General features: G+C 36.0%; 1 protein-coding gene across 1 annotated transcript; it reads right to left on the bottom strand.

Moving 5' to 3' along the window:
• Positions 1–78: 78 nt before the first annotated feature.
• tarbp1 (TAR (HIV-1) RNA binding protein 1) lies at positions 79–18,939 on the bottom strand. Its single transcript, XM_058796627.1, has 29 exons — positions 17,911–18,939; positions 17,726–17,823; positions 16,613–16,682; positions 16,362–16,507; positions 16,177–16,229; positions 15,977–16,074; positions 15,696–15,831; positions 15,210–15,306; positions 14,564–14,653; positions 14,286–14,451; positions 13,751–14,002; positions 13,566–13,663; positions 13,118–13,276; positions 12,221–12,429; positions 11,861–12,080; positions 11,088–11,276; positions 10,794–10,993; positions 9,092–9,163; positions 8,252–8,372; positions 7,974–8,084; positions 6,992–7,144; positions 6,690–6,776; positions 6,414–6,616; positions 5,432–5,513; positions 5,135–5,306; positions 4,722–4,901; positions 3,346–3,470; positions 2,754–2,890; positions 79–461 (listed from the first exon to the last, which is right to left on the bottom strand). Exons 1-29 carry the CDS (start codon positions 18,785–18,787, stop codon positions 299–301), a joined length of 4,764 nt encoding a protein of 1,587 aa, XP_058652610.1. The 5' UTR covers positions 18,788–18,939; the 3' UTR covers positions 79–298.
• Positions 18,940–19,055: the final 116 nt, after the last annotated feature.

The raw sequence follows: 19,055 nt of genomic DNA, 5'->3' as shown, positions 1-19,055 counted from the left end.
TTAAATATTTCATTAAAAATATAAGATAAAATACAAATTCATCAAACATCACTTTTAAATGTAATACAGAGTAAAAAATAAAATAACTCGAAGGAGGATAGATGTAATATTTATACATGAATGCTGCGGTTTTCCATCTTTCTAATCAAATTTGGGGAGTCTTGTCAAGCAAAATGCCTCTTATGACTTACTTGATTTGCATAAACACAACTTTTCCTTAGAAAAAATGGTGCATAATGCAAATCTTCCAAATACTGACAGATATTTTCTGCTAAAACACAGAAACTGTTCTGCAGTTTTACGACCCAGTGTTCTGTCCTAAATGCTGGCGTGTATATTCCCACACCAGCAGGGCGGCGCTGACGTGCACGTTGAGGGAGCGGGTGACACCGTGCTGAGGAATCTCCACACACACGTCCACCAGCTGCAGCAGGTTTGCAGGAATGCCTTCTCTTTCATTACTGTTCAGAGACAAACAGACACAAGCACCGGAGTCACGCACCAGGCTAACAATTTGGCTAATTTGATTTTTGAACTACCAAAAAGAGTACAGCAGTAACATTTGACCATGTTTGAAGACCACATAAAATGACTAGATCTGCAACTTTGGTTCCTGTACTAGTTTCAACAGAAATATGGAACACATAAATCATGAATATTTAGAATACAAGATGAGTCAACAGTATTTTGGGTTCATTTTCCCGGGAGAGAAAGATTGTACATTTTAAAATGTATATCTACAAAAAAATGATCAACTTTTAGAATTAGTCTAGCATAAAATAAAAATAAAATAAAATAAAACAAACTTGGACTGTACATTTTAATGTGTATAAATAAGCTTACTTTGTTTACTTTTAGGAGTACACTAGCATATGGACGATCAAAAAGCTTAAAATACTAAAAATAAAATATTTATTGTTTAAAAATTATTTATAACAATATAAACTATTTATATACAAATATTATTAATTTATTTAAAAAATAATAATTTGAAAGAGTCTTTAAAATGGATTCTGAAAAAAAAATGTATAAATAAAAAAACAGAAAATGTTACAAAAATTTTAAAGAATAAGTCTGACAAACTGGCACTCTCATCCTGGAAGAGACAGACTAATATATCTACTAAAAGTTTGTGTGGTATTATATTTGTACTTTTACGTAACCTTTATACATACACTAGATTAGTATATCGCTGTTTAAAAAGCTTTAAATTTAAAAGCTTAAATGAAAAAATTAAATAGTTTTGGATAGTACAGGCTCGTAAAATATATTTTGTAAAAAGTCAGTAGTGCTGTTTAAGCCTGTCGCTCGGTGCTCGGGTGCAGACTGAACTAATAAAACAAGCTTTTAAATAATAAGTCTGATTTAAACTGCTGCTCAATAGCTTTGAATCAGTGGGATAATCAGCCATAATAATGCAGTGATTCACACACCTGCTGCGTACAAAACATCAGGTGGCTTTACTGCCTCTAAGACAAAATGACTCAGCAAGAGCAATCATGAAAACCACACACACACACACACACACAACTTCATTCTTTCAAACACACCTTAATTGTGATTAATACATTGAATCAGTGCTGTTTCATAAACTGTATGACAAGTTGATTATAAACATACAGTCAACCTAACAGCTCTCCTTGAGAAATATAAAATAAAAAGCCTTTCGGGATTCAAATATTATAACTTTATAAAAAGACACGATTTCAAAGTAGTTCGACATTAAATATTCAAGTATTCACTGCATCAACAGCTACTGTAAAATGTGAGATTCTGCTCCTTTATTGCTCAGTTTTGACAATCACTGCCAAAGCATCACTGATCTTGATGGTTGATGCTTGTTATATTATGCAAAACAAAACAAAATTAAAATAAAACAAAAGAAAATAAAATAAAAAAAAACACTGAAGCTGCTACCTCACTGCTCTCAGACTGAATGATGGTTGATGTCTATTGTAGGTGTAAATTGTGCATTTATGTAGGGTGGTTTTGCTGATGAGCACTCGGCATGTCAGGACATGCACGTCTCTTTCTCCAGCAGTGTTCTGAGGTGAGGAAATCTCACAGGGAGAGACACATCAATTAACCTCATATCATTAAACTGCACTGTCAGCCTACACTGAAAAGCTTCTATTTTCACATCACTACCCTTCAAAACAAGTCATCAAATCAAAGACCACTTGTTTGTGTGCTGCATTCATAGAAAATGACCTCAAAAAGTATTTGAAAAATTAAGGCTCAGTGAATTTTCTCAAAATACATTAAGACCAAACATGATATTTTTTAAAACCTGTTGTTTAAAAATCAAGCATTTTAAACTAGATTTTTAAAACATGTTTCCTCATTTTTTTTTAATTTTTTTTTTGAGTCACTGCTGCTCTTTAAAAAATGTATAAATATCTTTGCATTAGATAACAAAACAAAAATTCAAAATGTGGTTGTCAAGATTTACTATAGTTACACTGCTAAAAATGATACCAGTAAATCATGTCAGAATAAATTTTTCATTACTTAAAATAACTAAATTTTAAATTATTATTTTAAAAATAATAATTTAAGCAATTTTTGACTTCTTTTTTTTTTATTATACAAGATTCAGCTCAACTGTACAGCTAATTTAATTATACTTAAAAATTTAAGCAACTGATTTTTTATAGTGTACTCTGCTGGGACACTTCCTAATATGATTGAAATGCATATATTTTTGAGTATATAGACAGAATCTGTACAGTATGCTGGAGGTGTTGGTTTACCCTAGTAGTAGGAGGCTTCTCTCAGGAAACGTGTAATCTTGTAAACTCTGGCTGTTGGATGTTTGCTCCACACCAATTACCCAGTATCCCTCTCTCTTCTTCAGCTGCAGGAAATCTGACAACTCAGCTGGCTTCACCTGGAAAATGAAGGCATATAACGTGAAAATTCTGATCAATGTAATGCTCATATTTTACATCTCGCTCCACAAAACCAGGCTAGAGCTTTTGACGGTTCTGTGTAGTGTACGTATTTGGCTGATGTAATGCATGATTATGATGAATAACATCTCTAGGCTTGTTTCAGCCCACACTCAGAGGAAATATGAAAATATGAGTATGTCTTTAAAGATGCAGTGTGTCATTTCTGCACTACTAGTGGCACCAAATGGAATTGCAATCTGTTTGTTTAAGCAATATGACTCTATGGTGTAAGTTTGTGGGCAGGGTTGCCAATTGTATGAAGGAAGTCACTATTTTTGAAATTCTGATTGCTGTCAGATCTGATTTTAAGCAACAGATGTATTCGTAAAGTCAAAATAAACAGAATAGGACTGACCGTACAAATACAAAACACACACACACACACACACACCTCGAGCATCGGCAGCCACAACTCTGAAGACACACTAAGGGCCTGGAACTGTTTGTCATTAACATGTCGCAGACTGTCCAGAACCAGAGCTTTGGCCCCAAAGATCTCACACGTCCTGCACAGACCTGCAACAGACACACAAACACTTGTAGTTTAGTCCTCTGATGGTCTTAACAGTAACATATATTAAATTCATTAAAAAAATGGATGCCTTAAATTGATAAAAAGTGACAGCCAAGACATTTATAATGTTACAAAAGATTTCCATTTCAAATAAATGCTCTTCTTTTCAACTTTCTATTCAGCAAAGAATCATGGTTTCCACAAAAATGGAAGTTAAGCAGCACAAGTGTTTTCAACTTTGATAAGAAGAAATGTTTCTTGAGCAGCAAATCAGCATATTAGAATGATTTCTGAAGGATCGTGTGACACTGAAGACTGAAGTAAAGGCTGCTGAAAATTCAGCTTTTCCATCACCGGAATAAATTACATTTTAAAATACATTAAAATAGAAAACGGTTATTTTAAATTGCAATAGTATTTCACAATAATGCTGTTTTTACTGCAGTTTTTGATCAAATATATATCGTCTTGGTGAGCATAAAAGACTTCTTTCATAAGCATGTACAGATTCACATTTGAAAGTCGACTGTTTTAATATTAAACCCATGAGTGGTTTCTTCTATCAGTCTCATTAAACCCAACTAAGCACATCAATATTTATTTAAGAAAGGTAACTGAAATAAAACTGCTTGAAATGAAAATCATACGTCCATCAAACCAACAATAACCAGCTTGTGCAGAATGTTTGAATGAATGAGATGAATGAGCCTTTTATAATGAGCTGGTGTTAAAACTGATTTGTTCGGTGACTCAGAAGAGATGATGATTGAATGGAATGTCTGTTGTTGCGGCAATGACGACATTCAGAAAAAATAAGACCAAACTTAATGTGAACAGAGTGAGACACTGTAATATTCATCACAGAAAGGAGAATGAAGGCCATCGCAGGATGTGTTTGTGTGTTAAAAATTGGTAGATAGAGCACAATGCAACTGAACAGAAGTGCATTTATAGGCATGTCCGGCACATGTACATGGAACAACAATAAAAAAGTGACTGTATTATTTTTATTGAAAGGAATAATAACAGTAACAATACTACTATTACTACGTTAAAACTAGGACTTTTTTAATAATTACTTCCAATAATAATAATAATGTATGTGCATTTAAATATTACATTTTTATGGCATTCAATGATAGCGATTCATTCTAACAATTCCTTTTAGTTTATGGTTTACAGATCATAAAAAATGTTTTATCGATAACTCTCTTGTACTACTATAATTAATTAGTCTATTTTATTGGTCTTACCACCCAGATTGGTGGGCTTGTCGATGAGAGATGCGACCACCAGTAGGTTGCTGGTGAGTTTGCCCAGGCGTGCTGCTCTCTGCTGGGCCATGAGCTCAGGCTCCTGCTCCTGGACACTCAGCTTCCACGGGGTGATTTTCTTCTGAACTTCTGCCCAGCGCTCTTCCTGCTCCAAGTCACCTGTCAGACATAAAACATTTGTGTTTGCTTAACATTTCAAATATTGTACTGCTTTCACCCTTCTCTTAACAAACTGAACATGAGAGCTGACAAGACAGAAAAGACGGTCTTGTTTAGCCCCATCTCACTAATGTTTATGGAACCAAGGAGAACAACTATAGATTTTTAGTTTCTTGCTGTTTTCATAAATGTGGTGTGGTTCCAGTGCTCTGCTGCCCTCATGTGGTGAGTACCTTTGTCCTGCTGGATCCAGTCACCAGGCTGGAGTTCACAGAGATCCGTCAAAGCGTTCTTCAATGGCAGGGCGGCACCCATTGGGAAGTCAACAAAACTCTCAAATTTCCACAGTGGAAGCCACTCATCTTCTGCCAGCTCCGAGAGGCGAGGAAAGATCTGGAATATTGTCTGGGGAAGAAGAGAATGTGAATTTAACAGCACAGATTGGGTCAGATAATACTCTGAAGATAGAAGAAAGAGAGAGAGTGTGTGTGTGTGTGTGTGTGTGTGTGTGTGTGAGAGAAAGATCTCACCTCAACGCTGTAGTCCCTGATTGGGTTGAAAGCACTGAAGAAGAAATGATCCTGGATTCTAGACCAGTTTTTCATTGCATTTCTGTGGGGGGGGGGGGAAACAAAAAACACTTCTTTTAAAAATACTTTATATCTCCAAGTTTCTTATGAGAATCTAAGAGAACTCTGAAACATCAGTCCTACGAGTAGCTTATAATTCAGAATTGCAGCTCCATTAACACTACAAAGCCTGACACAAAAAATCAAACAGTCATTATCATATCTGATATATCAGGCTTTTATGGCTCATATAGCATGATATAAGAAAATATTGAGCTCATAGTCGAAGAGGGAAAAAAACTTCCCTTTTTATTCAGAGGCACAAAATGAGGAAAAATATGGAATTTGGTGCAGTTGCTGACATTTATATGACCAGAGAGTAAAATGAAATTCTCATAGCTCGTAATGGAAATCAATGAAATACATAAAATGCAAATAAATATAATTTGTCACTCTATATCTCCCAATAATGTCTTATCATTATGTCTTATATTATTATTAATAATTATGATATTTGAATGCCGCTTAGTTTCATGATAAAAGCTCATTGTTATTGTGGGTGGCAAACAATATAATGCAGTGAAATGCATGATTGAGAGATGAACACACAAACATTCCTCAAAAGCCTGATGTATCATATTTAATACTCACATTTTAACATTATTTTTCAAAAAATTTATGTATGGATAATTAAGTAAACCTAAGCGGTTTCAGTCCAGTAAATGTTCATCTTGAATAATATAAGTTATTAAGTTAACGTTCACAGCAAAATACATGTGTACCACAACCTTGCAATCAGAGTGCAGAAGGCATGTAGTAGACTGTGTACAACAGTTTTTTCAGCAAAGTTTTGATCAAGTTGATAATTTTGAGGCCTTAGAAATTAATGTATCAGAAATGATACAGCAAGCTTTATTGGGTTAATGAGTCAATCTTTTCTTACCCGGTGTTCTGCATGGCTTCAGCCTGCTGTAAACAGGCTCGGACCACTGTTGTCAGTCCACCCAGGTTTTCCTCTGGGAGAACACGTGCGTCCTCCAGCTCCCACACTCTCTTAAGGGCGAGCAGAGCGTACAAACGGATGCTGAAATTATGACTGAAACACCACTGCAGGCTCACCTCCACCGCTCTACGCCACTGCACGTCCTGAGAAAAACACCAGCAATACAGTTAATGCATAAAATGCTTATACTGTTCTCACAGAAAGAAATGTTCTTACCTTATCTTGCAGTTCTGGGAGGAGGACATTCAGGTGCACGAGGACAGAGAGAAAAGTGCACATGCTTGTTTTTGTCTTCTCATGATCCTGCAAAACAAAGAAACGCATGGCTCACAAGAAAATGTCAGACATGTCTGCATAATTGCATAAACTGATGTGTGTAATATTTCAGATGTTAAAATACTTTCTCCTGCCCTAGTTTAAACTAGTTCTTTTTTATACTCTGTTTGATTAATAAGAGACATTCAGGACTGGTTTTGTTCCATATATGCTGCATCTGTTTGTAGGTTACGGTTACTCACCAGACTGAAGCAGTTCCACAGGTTCTGGATGTGAGATGGGTTCTGGTGGAGGACCAGGATCAGGGTCCACTCTATCAGATACTTGACAGATGCTTGGTTGCTGCAGAACCCAGCCTCACACACGTGACTCAACACACACTCTGACACAAACTCCTGTGACAGATAATATCAAAATAAACTGCCGAACTCGAAAATTGTGTACACAGAAAAGCATGCATTTACCATAAATGTAGGGACAAAATGTATTATTATTCTAATAAAATTATTTAATATTTAAAAATTACAATTATTTAATCTATTTAAACAAAATAAAAAATAAATTGTTAATTAAATTTAATAAATGCAACATATTACATTTTACCAACAATGACATTTTAACAAACAATATTTATCTTATTAAGAGCCATATGGCTCAAAACATCACTGTTGTTGAGAACTTGCAATAAATAGTTTTTTCTATTTATGGAGTTTTGGTGTACCAACTTTTCCATTTTTGTGATTGGTTTTTGTGGTTGAGCAGCCTTATAGAGCTTTTTGCCTCCTGGATGTGCATACTTTTTGTTGACATTTTGTTGAACAGGCAATATTTTGGCTGTATCAAGTAGCAAGATTTTTTTCCCGTTTTTGTAAATCATTTGTATTTCTAACGTTCTATCACAACTAGTAAAAACATATATCATTTAACATTTATAAGTAAAAACATTTTAGCAGTACAAATATAACAACATTCATTGCACTTCTTACAATGTAGGCCTGTTACGCATCCAACAGATTCAAATCAGTAATATTCAGTGGAAACCAGTTAATTCAACTACCTCTTTGTAGGGGTGTAATCACATTGTGTTTACTTAAAAGCATAATTCAGAAGCAACACAGTCATCTGACAATATCAGAATTTGAACTGACCAAAAGCCTTGAAATCAGAGCATCTCTAGTACAAAGTGGATTAATATGCATGCGTGTGTTGGTGTAGAGATCGAACCGGTCTGAGTTTATGCAGTAGCAGCAGCAGCGTCTGCCACACGCGGTTCTTCACTCTGTGCTGGATGGAGTTGCTATAGTAACGCACTTTGGATTTCGAAATCTCAGCATCCTGAGGGAAGGAAAAGAGACAAAGGAGGGAACTTTAATCAAAAACACATGCAAAAACCATGAGATGGGACATTCAAAACAAACACTCATTGTTTTCAGGAAGTGCTTTCGTTAAGAATTAAACACCCAATTGCCAGTAAGAGCTGTGGTTAAGAATTGAACACAAACCTTCCTCAGTAGTCGTTGCACGAGCTCTTCCATTAGATGCTGGTGAAGCTGATTAGATGGATTCAAGCGGCAGAGGAAAGCCAGAACACACACTCGAGGAAACTGATCATCCCTGTTATCACTAAAAACAAGATTCAGAAGGAAAACATATTCTGATTAAAGTAGATTTGCTGCACAAAAATAGTCAATTTGCAAAAGTCCATAATGCTTAGTCAATAGCTATGTTTCCATCAAACTATTTTTATACGCATTTTGGGATATTGCATAAAAAAAAAAAAACACTGGATGGAAACCAAGATGCACATAAATTCTAAAAACATACATAAAAAAATTTTTTTTTAGGATTTGTCATTCTAAAATTCTTGAGCAAGGTCGGGTCAAAGTGCTTTGTTATAATTAACTCCAAGAACTGCGTTCCCAAAGAGCAAACTCTGAAAATAAGACAACATGACTGTCTCGCGTTTCATCTGCGCGCTCTGAAGCTTGTAATTTATTGTATACACAAATTATTATATGCCTTCTCTTATTGCAGCAAATTTAGTTTTCTTCATGATATTTAGCGTAAGTTAATCAGGAAGTGACGATTTTGTTCTCTTCAACTCCCTGGATGGAAACAGTGCTTTATTCGCAAATGTTTTGGGAGATATTTTAATTTTGCACATAAATTTAATTCGTAACTTTGGATGGAAACATCGCAAATGATTTCAGCTACAACTGTATAGTCTGTTATAGTCTGTGTACCTGTCTGTTTCTTCAGCAACAATATTTTTTTCAAGAATATTTAATGATTTTTTTCCCATTCTATTAGACGCATTATAAATGGTCAGTGTTGTGGTTTACCTGTTGACAGCTGTGTTTGCTGCACAGCTATCACCAAGTTGCTCAACATAGCTTTGAACCTCCTGAACAAGCCTGAAAGCAAAGAGAAAATTATTATTATAATAATAATTTTTAGAAAATTCAAATTCTTAAAACTCAATTCAATTCTTAATCCAAGAAAATTATATAATTTTATATATATATATATATATATATATATATATATATATATATATATATATATATATATATATATATATATATATATATATATATATATATATATATATATATATATATATATATATATATATACACACACACACATCTATTATTATCGTTGTTATCATTATTATATTTTAATAGATTTTTCTTAACATAACTATTATTATTAATAACGTATTAAGAACAAAAATATTAGGTTAATGAATAAAAATAATATATATATATACATTTTTCTGAAATTAATCACGATTAATCCCACCTAACATTAAAGTTTTTAAATATAATTTTATATTGCAATAATTTCACATTCAATATTCAAATTAATATACAAACAACATAAAGACAGTATATTTTTTAATGTGTGTTTAATGGCAACTTTTTTATGACTGAAGGGCAGTATCACTGATACCAATACTGATTTCTCTATAAAACCCCTATATTTAACCATTGACTATAGCCATTCAACATTACAGTATAATTGAGAGATATCAATTTTAACATTTATTAGACAATTCAAAATAACTTCTAATTTAAGTGAACTTAAAATAATCTTCACATAAACCCATTATAATAAATGTCATATTTACCTGTGCCCTTCAGCAGAAATATACAGAAATAAAAATTATCAAACACTAAATACTAAATTAAATATTGATAAATCCTTAAAGCTATAAAAGTTGTTTTTTCCTCTTTTTTTTTTTCTTTGTCATTTGATTACTAGACATCACAGCAGCTGGTTATTAGGTTGTTTTGGCTGACGCTGCTGAATGTGTCACGGATCTGACACGCATTGTATTTTCTCTCAACACTTTTCACCTTTTCTGACACACTTCAGGTCATAAAGTCTCTATTAATGAGCTGACCAGTTGAATCGGGTGTGTTAGATGAGTGAGACAGTGCTGGGCTCAGCTCCAGGACACTTTTGAAAACCATTTAAATGTGACTCGTATAAATTAAAGCCTATTACATGCACGCACAGTTTTAAGGCAGCTTTAATCGCCTTTTTGGTAACATCATGACTTAACTGACCACGGCACTGCATGCACATTGTTTATTTTGCGCTTTGATATGAAATGATACAGGCTACAGCGCGCACCTTTGTGTGTGCAATTGAGCAAGCGCTACGAGCACAGTACCGTTTCCATGCTCGGTTGACTCGCGCCTGCAAGTCAAGTGAAGTTGAAGCACGCGTCTGAAATGCGACTGAATAAATGCACCTCTTGTCAAGAGAAAAAGTGACAGAAACAGCAGTTGTGAGTGGGGTGGCCAACCCTAGCTCCGCCCCTGCGTTAATTGCATTAAATATTTTAGCGCGTATGCAGGCGATACATTTTTTCAGTTTAACGCGCTAAAAATATTTAATACAATTAAATAATGCACTTTTTTTTATTTTGACACCACTAATATTATATATATATATATATATATATATATATTATTTTACTAGTTTGTATACAAAAATACTTTTTAGCATCTGTTTTTTTATGTGCACACTCACCTTTGGTCTCTTCTGAACACTGGGCCATACACACAGGCCTCGGTCAGGATGTCGAGGTGTAAGAAAGCTGTACTGAACACAGCCTCTGATTGGACACCCTCTGCTGCCCCAGAGGGAAGCCAAGTCTCGCAGCAATGCTGGATCAGAACATTAAACACTCCTGATCGGACCTGAGCCAATTCCATGATCTCACTCACAATCTGCCAAAAACCAGAAAGCTTTTAATATATACACTAAGCTATATGTTTTTTTGATCACAAATCGCGCAAGTGGTCTTTCAGGATTTTCCCTGACCTGTTGTATGCAGGCTGTGATTCTGGGGTTCTGTTCCTCCGTGAGCAGCAGAAGGCCCTGGTGAAAATCTAAGCGCACAAATCCCTGCAGCGTGGACCAGAAGTCATGAGGGTTTGTGCTCAGAGCCTGAACCACCTTCCATGATGCACATATGGCCTCAATGCACAGAGATTCATCACACTGCACCACCTGGTGGAGAAAATAGACCCAACAACTAAACACCAGTTCACATTACACAATGCACCACATCCACAAAAAATAAAATAAATGTATTTATTTTAGTGCTGTCAAACGATTTATATATTTATAGTCTTATATTTTATATTATATATATATATAAATATATTTAATATATAAACATAACATTTTTCTTAAATATATACATGCATGTGTTTGTATTTAAATATACACATAATAAATATACACAGTACACACACATACATTATGTAAACAAAAACTTTTATTTTGGATGCGATTAATCGTGATTAATCATTTGACAGCACTAATTTATGTATTAATTTACCATTAAAAAATTAAATAAATAAATTAGTTAGATCAAAAATAAACAATTTTTAAACTTCAAAATTCCTGACTTTTTTATGTTACTTATAATTGTTCAGCACAAAAAAAACTTGACTAACATTATCAGTTGACTGATAGTCAGTGTTGCAAAACAACACCTAGAAAAGGATAGAACATGTATTTTTTATCCCTTTAAATCTGAAATGTTAATGCAGCAAAGCTGATAAACTGAAAGGAGAACTGCAGCCCACCTGTGGTAAGACTGACGCCATGAAGTCCAGCACCGGCAGAACAAGATGACCGGGCAGTAACGCCAGAGCATCCACTGCAGCCCTCAGGACCTCAGGAGCTTCAGGAGCCCGAAGGGTCCCAGCAGACTTCTGCAGAAAACTCAGACACGTCCACTGATCTCGAATAAACTGGGCCACAATTCGCCCCCAGTCCTTCAGCACAAGACTGTCCACTGAATCACTGGAATAAACACACATAACTCATAAATGAATATGTCATAATGCTTCAGAGGAAAACGTATTTTGGAACAAATATATAGATTTTTAATTCCAAGACCTACAGTACAGCAACCAATTGCTTTTTTAAGAGCTTGAGCAGACCTGACTGTCACAGTTGTGGGCTTCAGTAATGTACGGTTGAGATGCTGAGATGATGAAGGTGATGAAGGGTAGAAGAACTCAGTCAGCGAGTGAAGTGATCTCATGGCCTCAGACCGGGAGTTCAGGACACCTCGATCAGCCATGTCACACAACATCGCAAGTGTGGCCATACTGACCACTCTCTGAACCTGCCCTGACACAGATGGATTCTAGAAAAACAAACAGTTTAGATCTCATTTCTCAAATTTCCATCCACATAATGTTTTGCAAATGTGCTTGGGAATAATCTACAGTAATCTAACATCCTGTTTTTTTAACAAGGGTGTCATGCTGCTTTAAAGTAACTTACATCTCCCTAAATAGTTACATTTTACATTTATATTACATTTTTTACATATATATATATTTGGCTTAAAAGTGTAGGGAAATAGAGCATATACAAATCTAAAATAAACATGCACAAGTTTGGGGTCAGTAACATTTTTGCAAAAGTGTAAAAACAGTAACATTGTGAAATATTATTACAATTTAAAACAACTACTTTCTATTTTAATACATTTTAAAATTGATTTTTGTGTTGTCAGCATCATTACTCCAGGCTTCTGTCGCATGATCCTTCAGAAATCATTCTAATATGCTGATCAAGAGACATTTCTTATTTTTATAAATCCTTTAATGAATAGAAAGTTCAAAAGAACAGCATGTATTTGAAATAGAAATATTATGTATTACAATTGCCTTTAATATCATTTTTGATCAAAGCCTCCTTGTTCCAAAGTACACATTTCTTAAAAAAAAATCTTACTGACCCCAAACTTCTGAAAAGTAGTGTATGTGTGGAAATTGTAATTATGATGAACAGAGTTTGAAGAATCAAGCCTATGTTGAGTGCTGCACCTGTTCAGAGGGTTCATTGAGGATCCTCAGGCAGTTTGTGGTGAGTTTTGGGATGTAGTTTTGCTGCAGATTTGATCCGTACCACGACACAGTTGAATAAGTGAGAACCAGCTCCCTTAATACTGAGAGATAAAGATCAGACCTCTCCACATCACATAACTTGAGAAAGAGAGAGAGAAGACAGATACAGAGTGTAAAAATCCCCTGGAAATCCAGCTAAACCAAATGGTAGTTGGTTTTACATGGTTTCAGATGGTTCAAGATGGTTATGTACTATCATAAGCAACTAGTCTAAATGGTTGATGGACCCAGTTTTCGACCTGGTAACCATCTTGGTCAGCGGATTCGTGCCGGTAGACCAACTTGGATCAGCAATAATCCAGTTTTGATCACCCAGACCTAGTTTTTCAGGCAGGATTATTATATGTTACGCATAAAAAACACTCACCTCCCTCAGTTCCCCGCTCAACCTTCTCAGCAGAAACTCCTGCACTGATTCCACCATGGACAGCATGTGAGTCTTCAACGCGACAGCCACGACATCCTCTACAAACACCCAAACACACCAGATTCAAGGCTGCGGCATGTTTAAACACGGCATGTTTGTCTTATTCTCTCAAATACAACACACACCATTCTCCTTCTCTGTATCAGAGCTTCTGCGATGCAGCTGCAGCAGGCGCAGCAGTAACTGCAGGCTCTTGTCCGTCTTGTGCAGCACCAGATAGACGTTAGTGCTGAGTCTCCGTAAAACGTCCAGAAGGGGCTGGAGAAGCAGTTCTAGGCCAGGTTCCTCACTCCTGGTCTGCTGAAGGTCGGCTGTCAGCAGAACAGCTCGTGCCAGCAGCTCGGCCTCACCTGGATCAGGTAGACTTCCAGTCTGATCTGCCAGAAAAGAAGAAATAACATACACAAAGCCTTAACAATAAAATAAAACTGTGAGATGTGCATCAAGCTTGGTGGAAAATGTTTGTTATGCCATGTTATATAAATAGGGTAGATGATATTGACCTTAAAATTCAAGAAGAAATGTGGCATTATGAACAAATGTATACGAACTGGGGTTATTTCAGTTGTTGTTTGACAGTTATATTGTTCCAGGATTAAAACAAAGGATGTTAATGTAAAAACATGTCCAATATTGCTAAACTTTTGTTCTGTATTTCACCTGAGCTGGCTTGAACTGTGAGAAAGGTCCTCAGACGCTGCTGGACGTAGCTGAATATAGAAGCTCCATCTCTGTTTGAGGTTTCAGCATGAAGCTCCTCAGAGGAACCCAAATCGCCGTCGGTCAAACGAAAACAGCCTTCGTTAGCCTGGAGCCAATTACACAGCTGTGATGGGAGCAAAGTTTAACATGTTGTGAATATTAGTTGTGCGATCAAATACTTTTGCAAATTGAGCAGACTTATGAATTCTGATTTAGTTAATAGACTTTCAGTTTACCTCTTTCCAAAGTGCTGTGCCCCGACATAGAGACTCATCAGCTCGAAAATGTACAAGAAAACCAAATATCTCATCTAGAGAGACCGCTGACTGCCAAAAACAAGAAAATCTGTCTGATCATTAAATGAGCCATCATGACCATATATAATAACTCAATCGTAATAAACAATGTAAACTGTAAAATCTTTAATACCACATGATATTATATTTTTAAGGAATACATGTAGCACTGAAACATTTTGTTTGTGCATATTCAATTAAATTTCATCTAAGTGTACCAAATTTGCCCAGTTTGGCCCTAAATAAAAATAAAACAGCTGTTTTTTCTTTCCTGGATGTAAGCACATTTTCTCACTAATATCAGGCATAAAAGCTTGATATAATACAAAACAAACCATATGCAATTTTTTAAAATAATTTGTCTGAAGGTTCAATAAACTTTTTCATGAAATATATTTTGTGTGTGTGTGTATGCTTGATATAATACAAAACAAACCATATGCAATTTTTTAAAATAATTTGTCTGAAGGTTCAATAAACTTTTTCATGAAATATATTTTGTGTGTGTGTGTATGCAGCATAGATAGATTTATTATTTAATTTTTTTTATTTGATATGGCAGGCTTTACAAGGGTAGCTACAGTACCACATCTGTCAGGCAGAGTGCAGCGTGGAGCAGGAAACACTGTGAAGCTCCTCTCAGAAGAACCTGGTGAGTGATCATAGTGCAGCGTAGAACTTCTCTGAAAACAAAAACATGAGCAGATTATGTGAATTACAAACACATTCATTATTGCAACAAATAACATATGAACCTTCACCAAGTGACTGATCGTTACAGATGTCAGTTTTATAAAATAGATCAGTTTGCGTCAGGATGCTTTTTGACGAGCACTGAAGGAGCTCATATGTATGCTAGACACTTTTTGGCTGCTTTTCTTTCACTATTTGATCCAACCAATATAAAACAATTACATTTATTTCAGTTTTTTGATGAAATATTAATTTACAACGTAAAAGACTGTATGCTTTATAGTAGATAAATGAATAGCAGCTCTTCTTTAATTTACACTTAACACTCACTACATTTCTACAACTGCAGGATTTGATTCCAGCAGCTAGTACTTTGTACCTGAATGCATGAAGTCCATCGGATCCTAGTAAAGGGCAGGGGGACAGACAGGACAGGGCCTGGGACAGAAAGAGCAGTGGGACTGCGCACCAGTGCCGTGAACCCAACCGCTGAATGAGCTGCAGCAACACTGAACCTGATCGCACCAACAAAAACAACAGTATGAATTCTGCTGTGAAACTGCACATTTTAGACCAGCCTAAAATATCCTGGAGTCTTGTTCATTGTTTTATTGAATAGAGACCAAAACATGTCCACAAACATAAACTGGTTCTCTTTACCTCTGTTCTCTTCTGGCAAACTGTTGAAGAAATTCACCATAAACATTTGGAGTTTTACTCCCAGCTCTGGACAATCTCTGATGTTCTGCTGCGGTGCTCTGTGGAAACAAACATTTTAAGATTGAGACCAATCAAACTGTATTACATAATATGTAATAAAACCTTACCTAGTATGAAAATGAACTCCTGATAATAATTACCTGTGATAGAGAGAGCTCTCTGCAAGAACATCCATGAGAGGACCGATTACAAACTGACAACCAGAAGAACATTCATTATCAATAAGTGTATTTGCAAACTATTTTACTTTCATAATGTGACATATTTCTGGGTTAAAGAGAATTTTTAGTTCCAGTATCTTATAAAGCATAACATGGATGGATACCTGTGAGAATGCCCAAGCAAACGCAGGACGATGCAATGCTTTCAGTTCTAACAGGTGATTGACTCCTTCCTTCATTACTGCCTTGTTCTCACTGTGAAACATGCGCTGATACACACACAGCAGCCAGGATGGAGAAAACAGCCCACCTGATAATAGAGAGAGTTGGAGAGCAAGATCAAGCAGAGATACAAGACCAGTTAGCAGTAAGCTGATATTATGCCATGTGCTGCCACAAATGAAATGCAGCTAACCTTGGATGTCAGTCGTTGTTGTCTCAACAAGCATGTCGATCCTGTTGAGTACAGGTCGAATCACGTGAATCTTAAAATAAAATAGACAAACAATATAAGACACACTAATGCAAAATGCACTTCACAAGTATTTAATTGCATAATAAGGCAAATAGTCAGATTGTTGGTCAATCAGTATGTTTTTTTTGGCAAACGTTCATAATGATATTCAATGATATTCATTTTGTAATTTATCCCTGTAAAGCCTGACATATGAGATAACAGTCAGAAAGAAAAAAAACAACTTTTTTTAATGGAACAATTTGTTGAAACTTTAGACAAAATATTCAAGAAAATCTTTAAAAATAAATAAATAAATAAATAAATAAAGTGTTGTTGCTGAGTATCATATATGGCTTTTATGGCTCATATAGTATGATGTAAGAGAATATGGAGCTCATATTTCAAGAAAAAAAAACACCTCAGTTTTATTTAGAAACTTAGGAAAATATGCAATTTGGTGCAGCCACTGATATTTATATGGCAAAATAATAAGATGAAACTCTGTAAATCAATGAGATCTTTATAACAGTACAGCACACAACTTTTCATTCATCCATATAAATATCAGTTGTCTATGCATAGTATGGTAGTTTGCAATTCTGAACATAGTCAGTGGGGTTTGTGAATCTGAAACAAAATGTGACCCTGGAGCACAAAACCAGTCTTAAGTCGCTGGGGTACATTTGTAGCAATAGCCAACAATACATTGTACGGGTCAAAATTATCCATTTTTCTTTTATGCCAAAAATCATTAGGATATTAAGTAAAGATCATGTTCCATGAAGATATTTTGTAAATTTCTTACTGTAAATATATCAAAACTTAATTTTTGATTAGTAATATGCATTGCTAAGAACTTCATTTGGACAACTTTAAAGGCGATTTTCTCAATATTTCGATTTTTTTGCACCCTCAGATTCCAGATTTTCAAATAGTTGTATCTCAGCCAAATATTGTCCGATCCTAACAAACCATACATCAATGGAAAGCTTATTTAAGCTTATTTATTTCAATTTCAAAAAATTGACACTTAAGGCTGGTTTTGTGGTCCAGGTTCACAAATATTCTTACCTGGTTTTCTTCTAGAGTCTCTAATACTAGAGCATAATCTTCCCAGAATTCCCTGAGTAACTGCTTTTTTTCTGGAGTCCATCTGAACAGGATTTCATCTGCAGAGATCCAAGAGATGTTTATGATTTCTTACAGTGTTCACACACATCTTACTCACTATAGGAGATGCTGAACGTTTCACTTACCTGTGTCAGGTTCCTCGCAGGTGAACACATCTTCTTTCTTGATTTCCGCCAGGGCAACACACCTAGTGAGCAGGTAAAGTGCCCGTTTGCGGGTCACACCATCCTTGTGGGTCAATCCAGCCTGAATTGCCTTAAGAAACCTTTGAGATCTTCTAGGGTCTGGCCGTGTCTGAGAGGTTTCCAAGGAGTAGAGGTGGTCAGAGAGAGCAGTGAGACACAACAGAACCCGAGCTGATACCGATTCTGTCTGATCTCTCTGATGCCATGACAGTAAATCATCCCATATCTGATGTAGAACCGCTGATTCAGTGTCTTTATCACAGGACTTGAGCATGGTGAACCAGATCCGGACTATGATTTTTGAGATTATGGAGTCAGAGAGATCTTTAGCACAGCAAAGGGTGCAGGACAAGGTCCTGGAGATGATGTCTCTATCATAGGAGATGCTGGACAACAGCACTGCTGTGACTTCAATGGCAACATCCATGTCAAACCTGCTGGTTTCGTGGTTGCCATCATCTCTCGTCGTCAGCACAGACAGAAGAACATGACTTACCTTCTCAGGTACATCATGGGTCTGACAGGTACTGACACACACTGCAAAAAGTCCACAGACGGCGCAGAGCAGATCTTTACCTCCATCATCTGCACTGGAGATCGTTTGCATTAGCGGCATGCATTGATTCCATATCACTGACTGCACTTTACAAATAAAGCGCTCCTCTTGTGATTTATTGGAAAGCTCTCGGATCAAAACAGTTAGAGCTTCAATCTTGTCTATGTCGGGGCGTGTTGTGCTTGACCAGCACAAAGTATTGAACAAATCCTCGGGATCGGGATGGTGGGACAAAAGGGTGTTTATCAAAAAATTAGACATTTTCTTACTAGCCCTTTTAAGTTAAAAACATCCACAGCTTTAAAATAGCTCAAATCCGGTTCGATGCTTTTGCCTGCTACACACACATGTGAACCGGTGTGTCTACTTCCTGAAATGTAACGTGACCGATTGACGCATGCGCTGAGTGAGAAACTCTGCTGCCAGCAGGGGATGCATGGCGACTACTTGACTATAATGGGAGGACCGACTCACTCTTTTGAGATATGTAGATTTTTTTGAACACCAATTTAGCGGTTGGACTCAGTGA

The sequence above is a fragment of the Onychostoma macrolepis genome, chromosome 13 (assembly GCF_012432095.1).
Source record: "Onychostoma macrolepis isolate SWU-2019 chromosome 13, ASM1243209v1, whole genome shotgun sequence".
Classification (NCBI taxonomy): domain Eukaryota; kingdom Metazoa; phylum Chordata; class Actinopteri; order Cypriniformes; family Cyprinidae; genus Onychostoma; species Onychostoma macrolepis.
The sequence above is the reverse complement of the archived record's forward strand: the minus strand, read 5'-3'. Positions and strand labels throughout refer to the sequence as shown.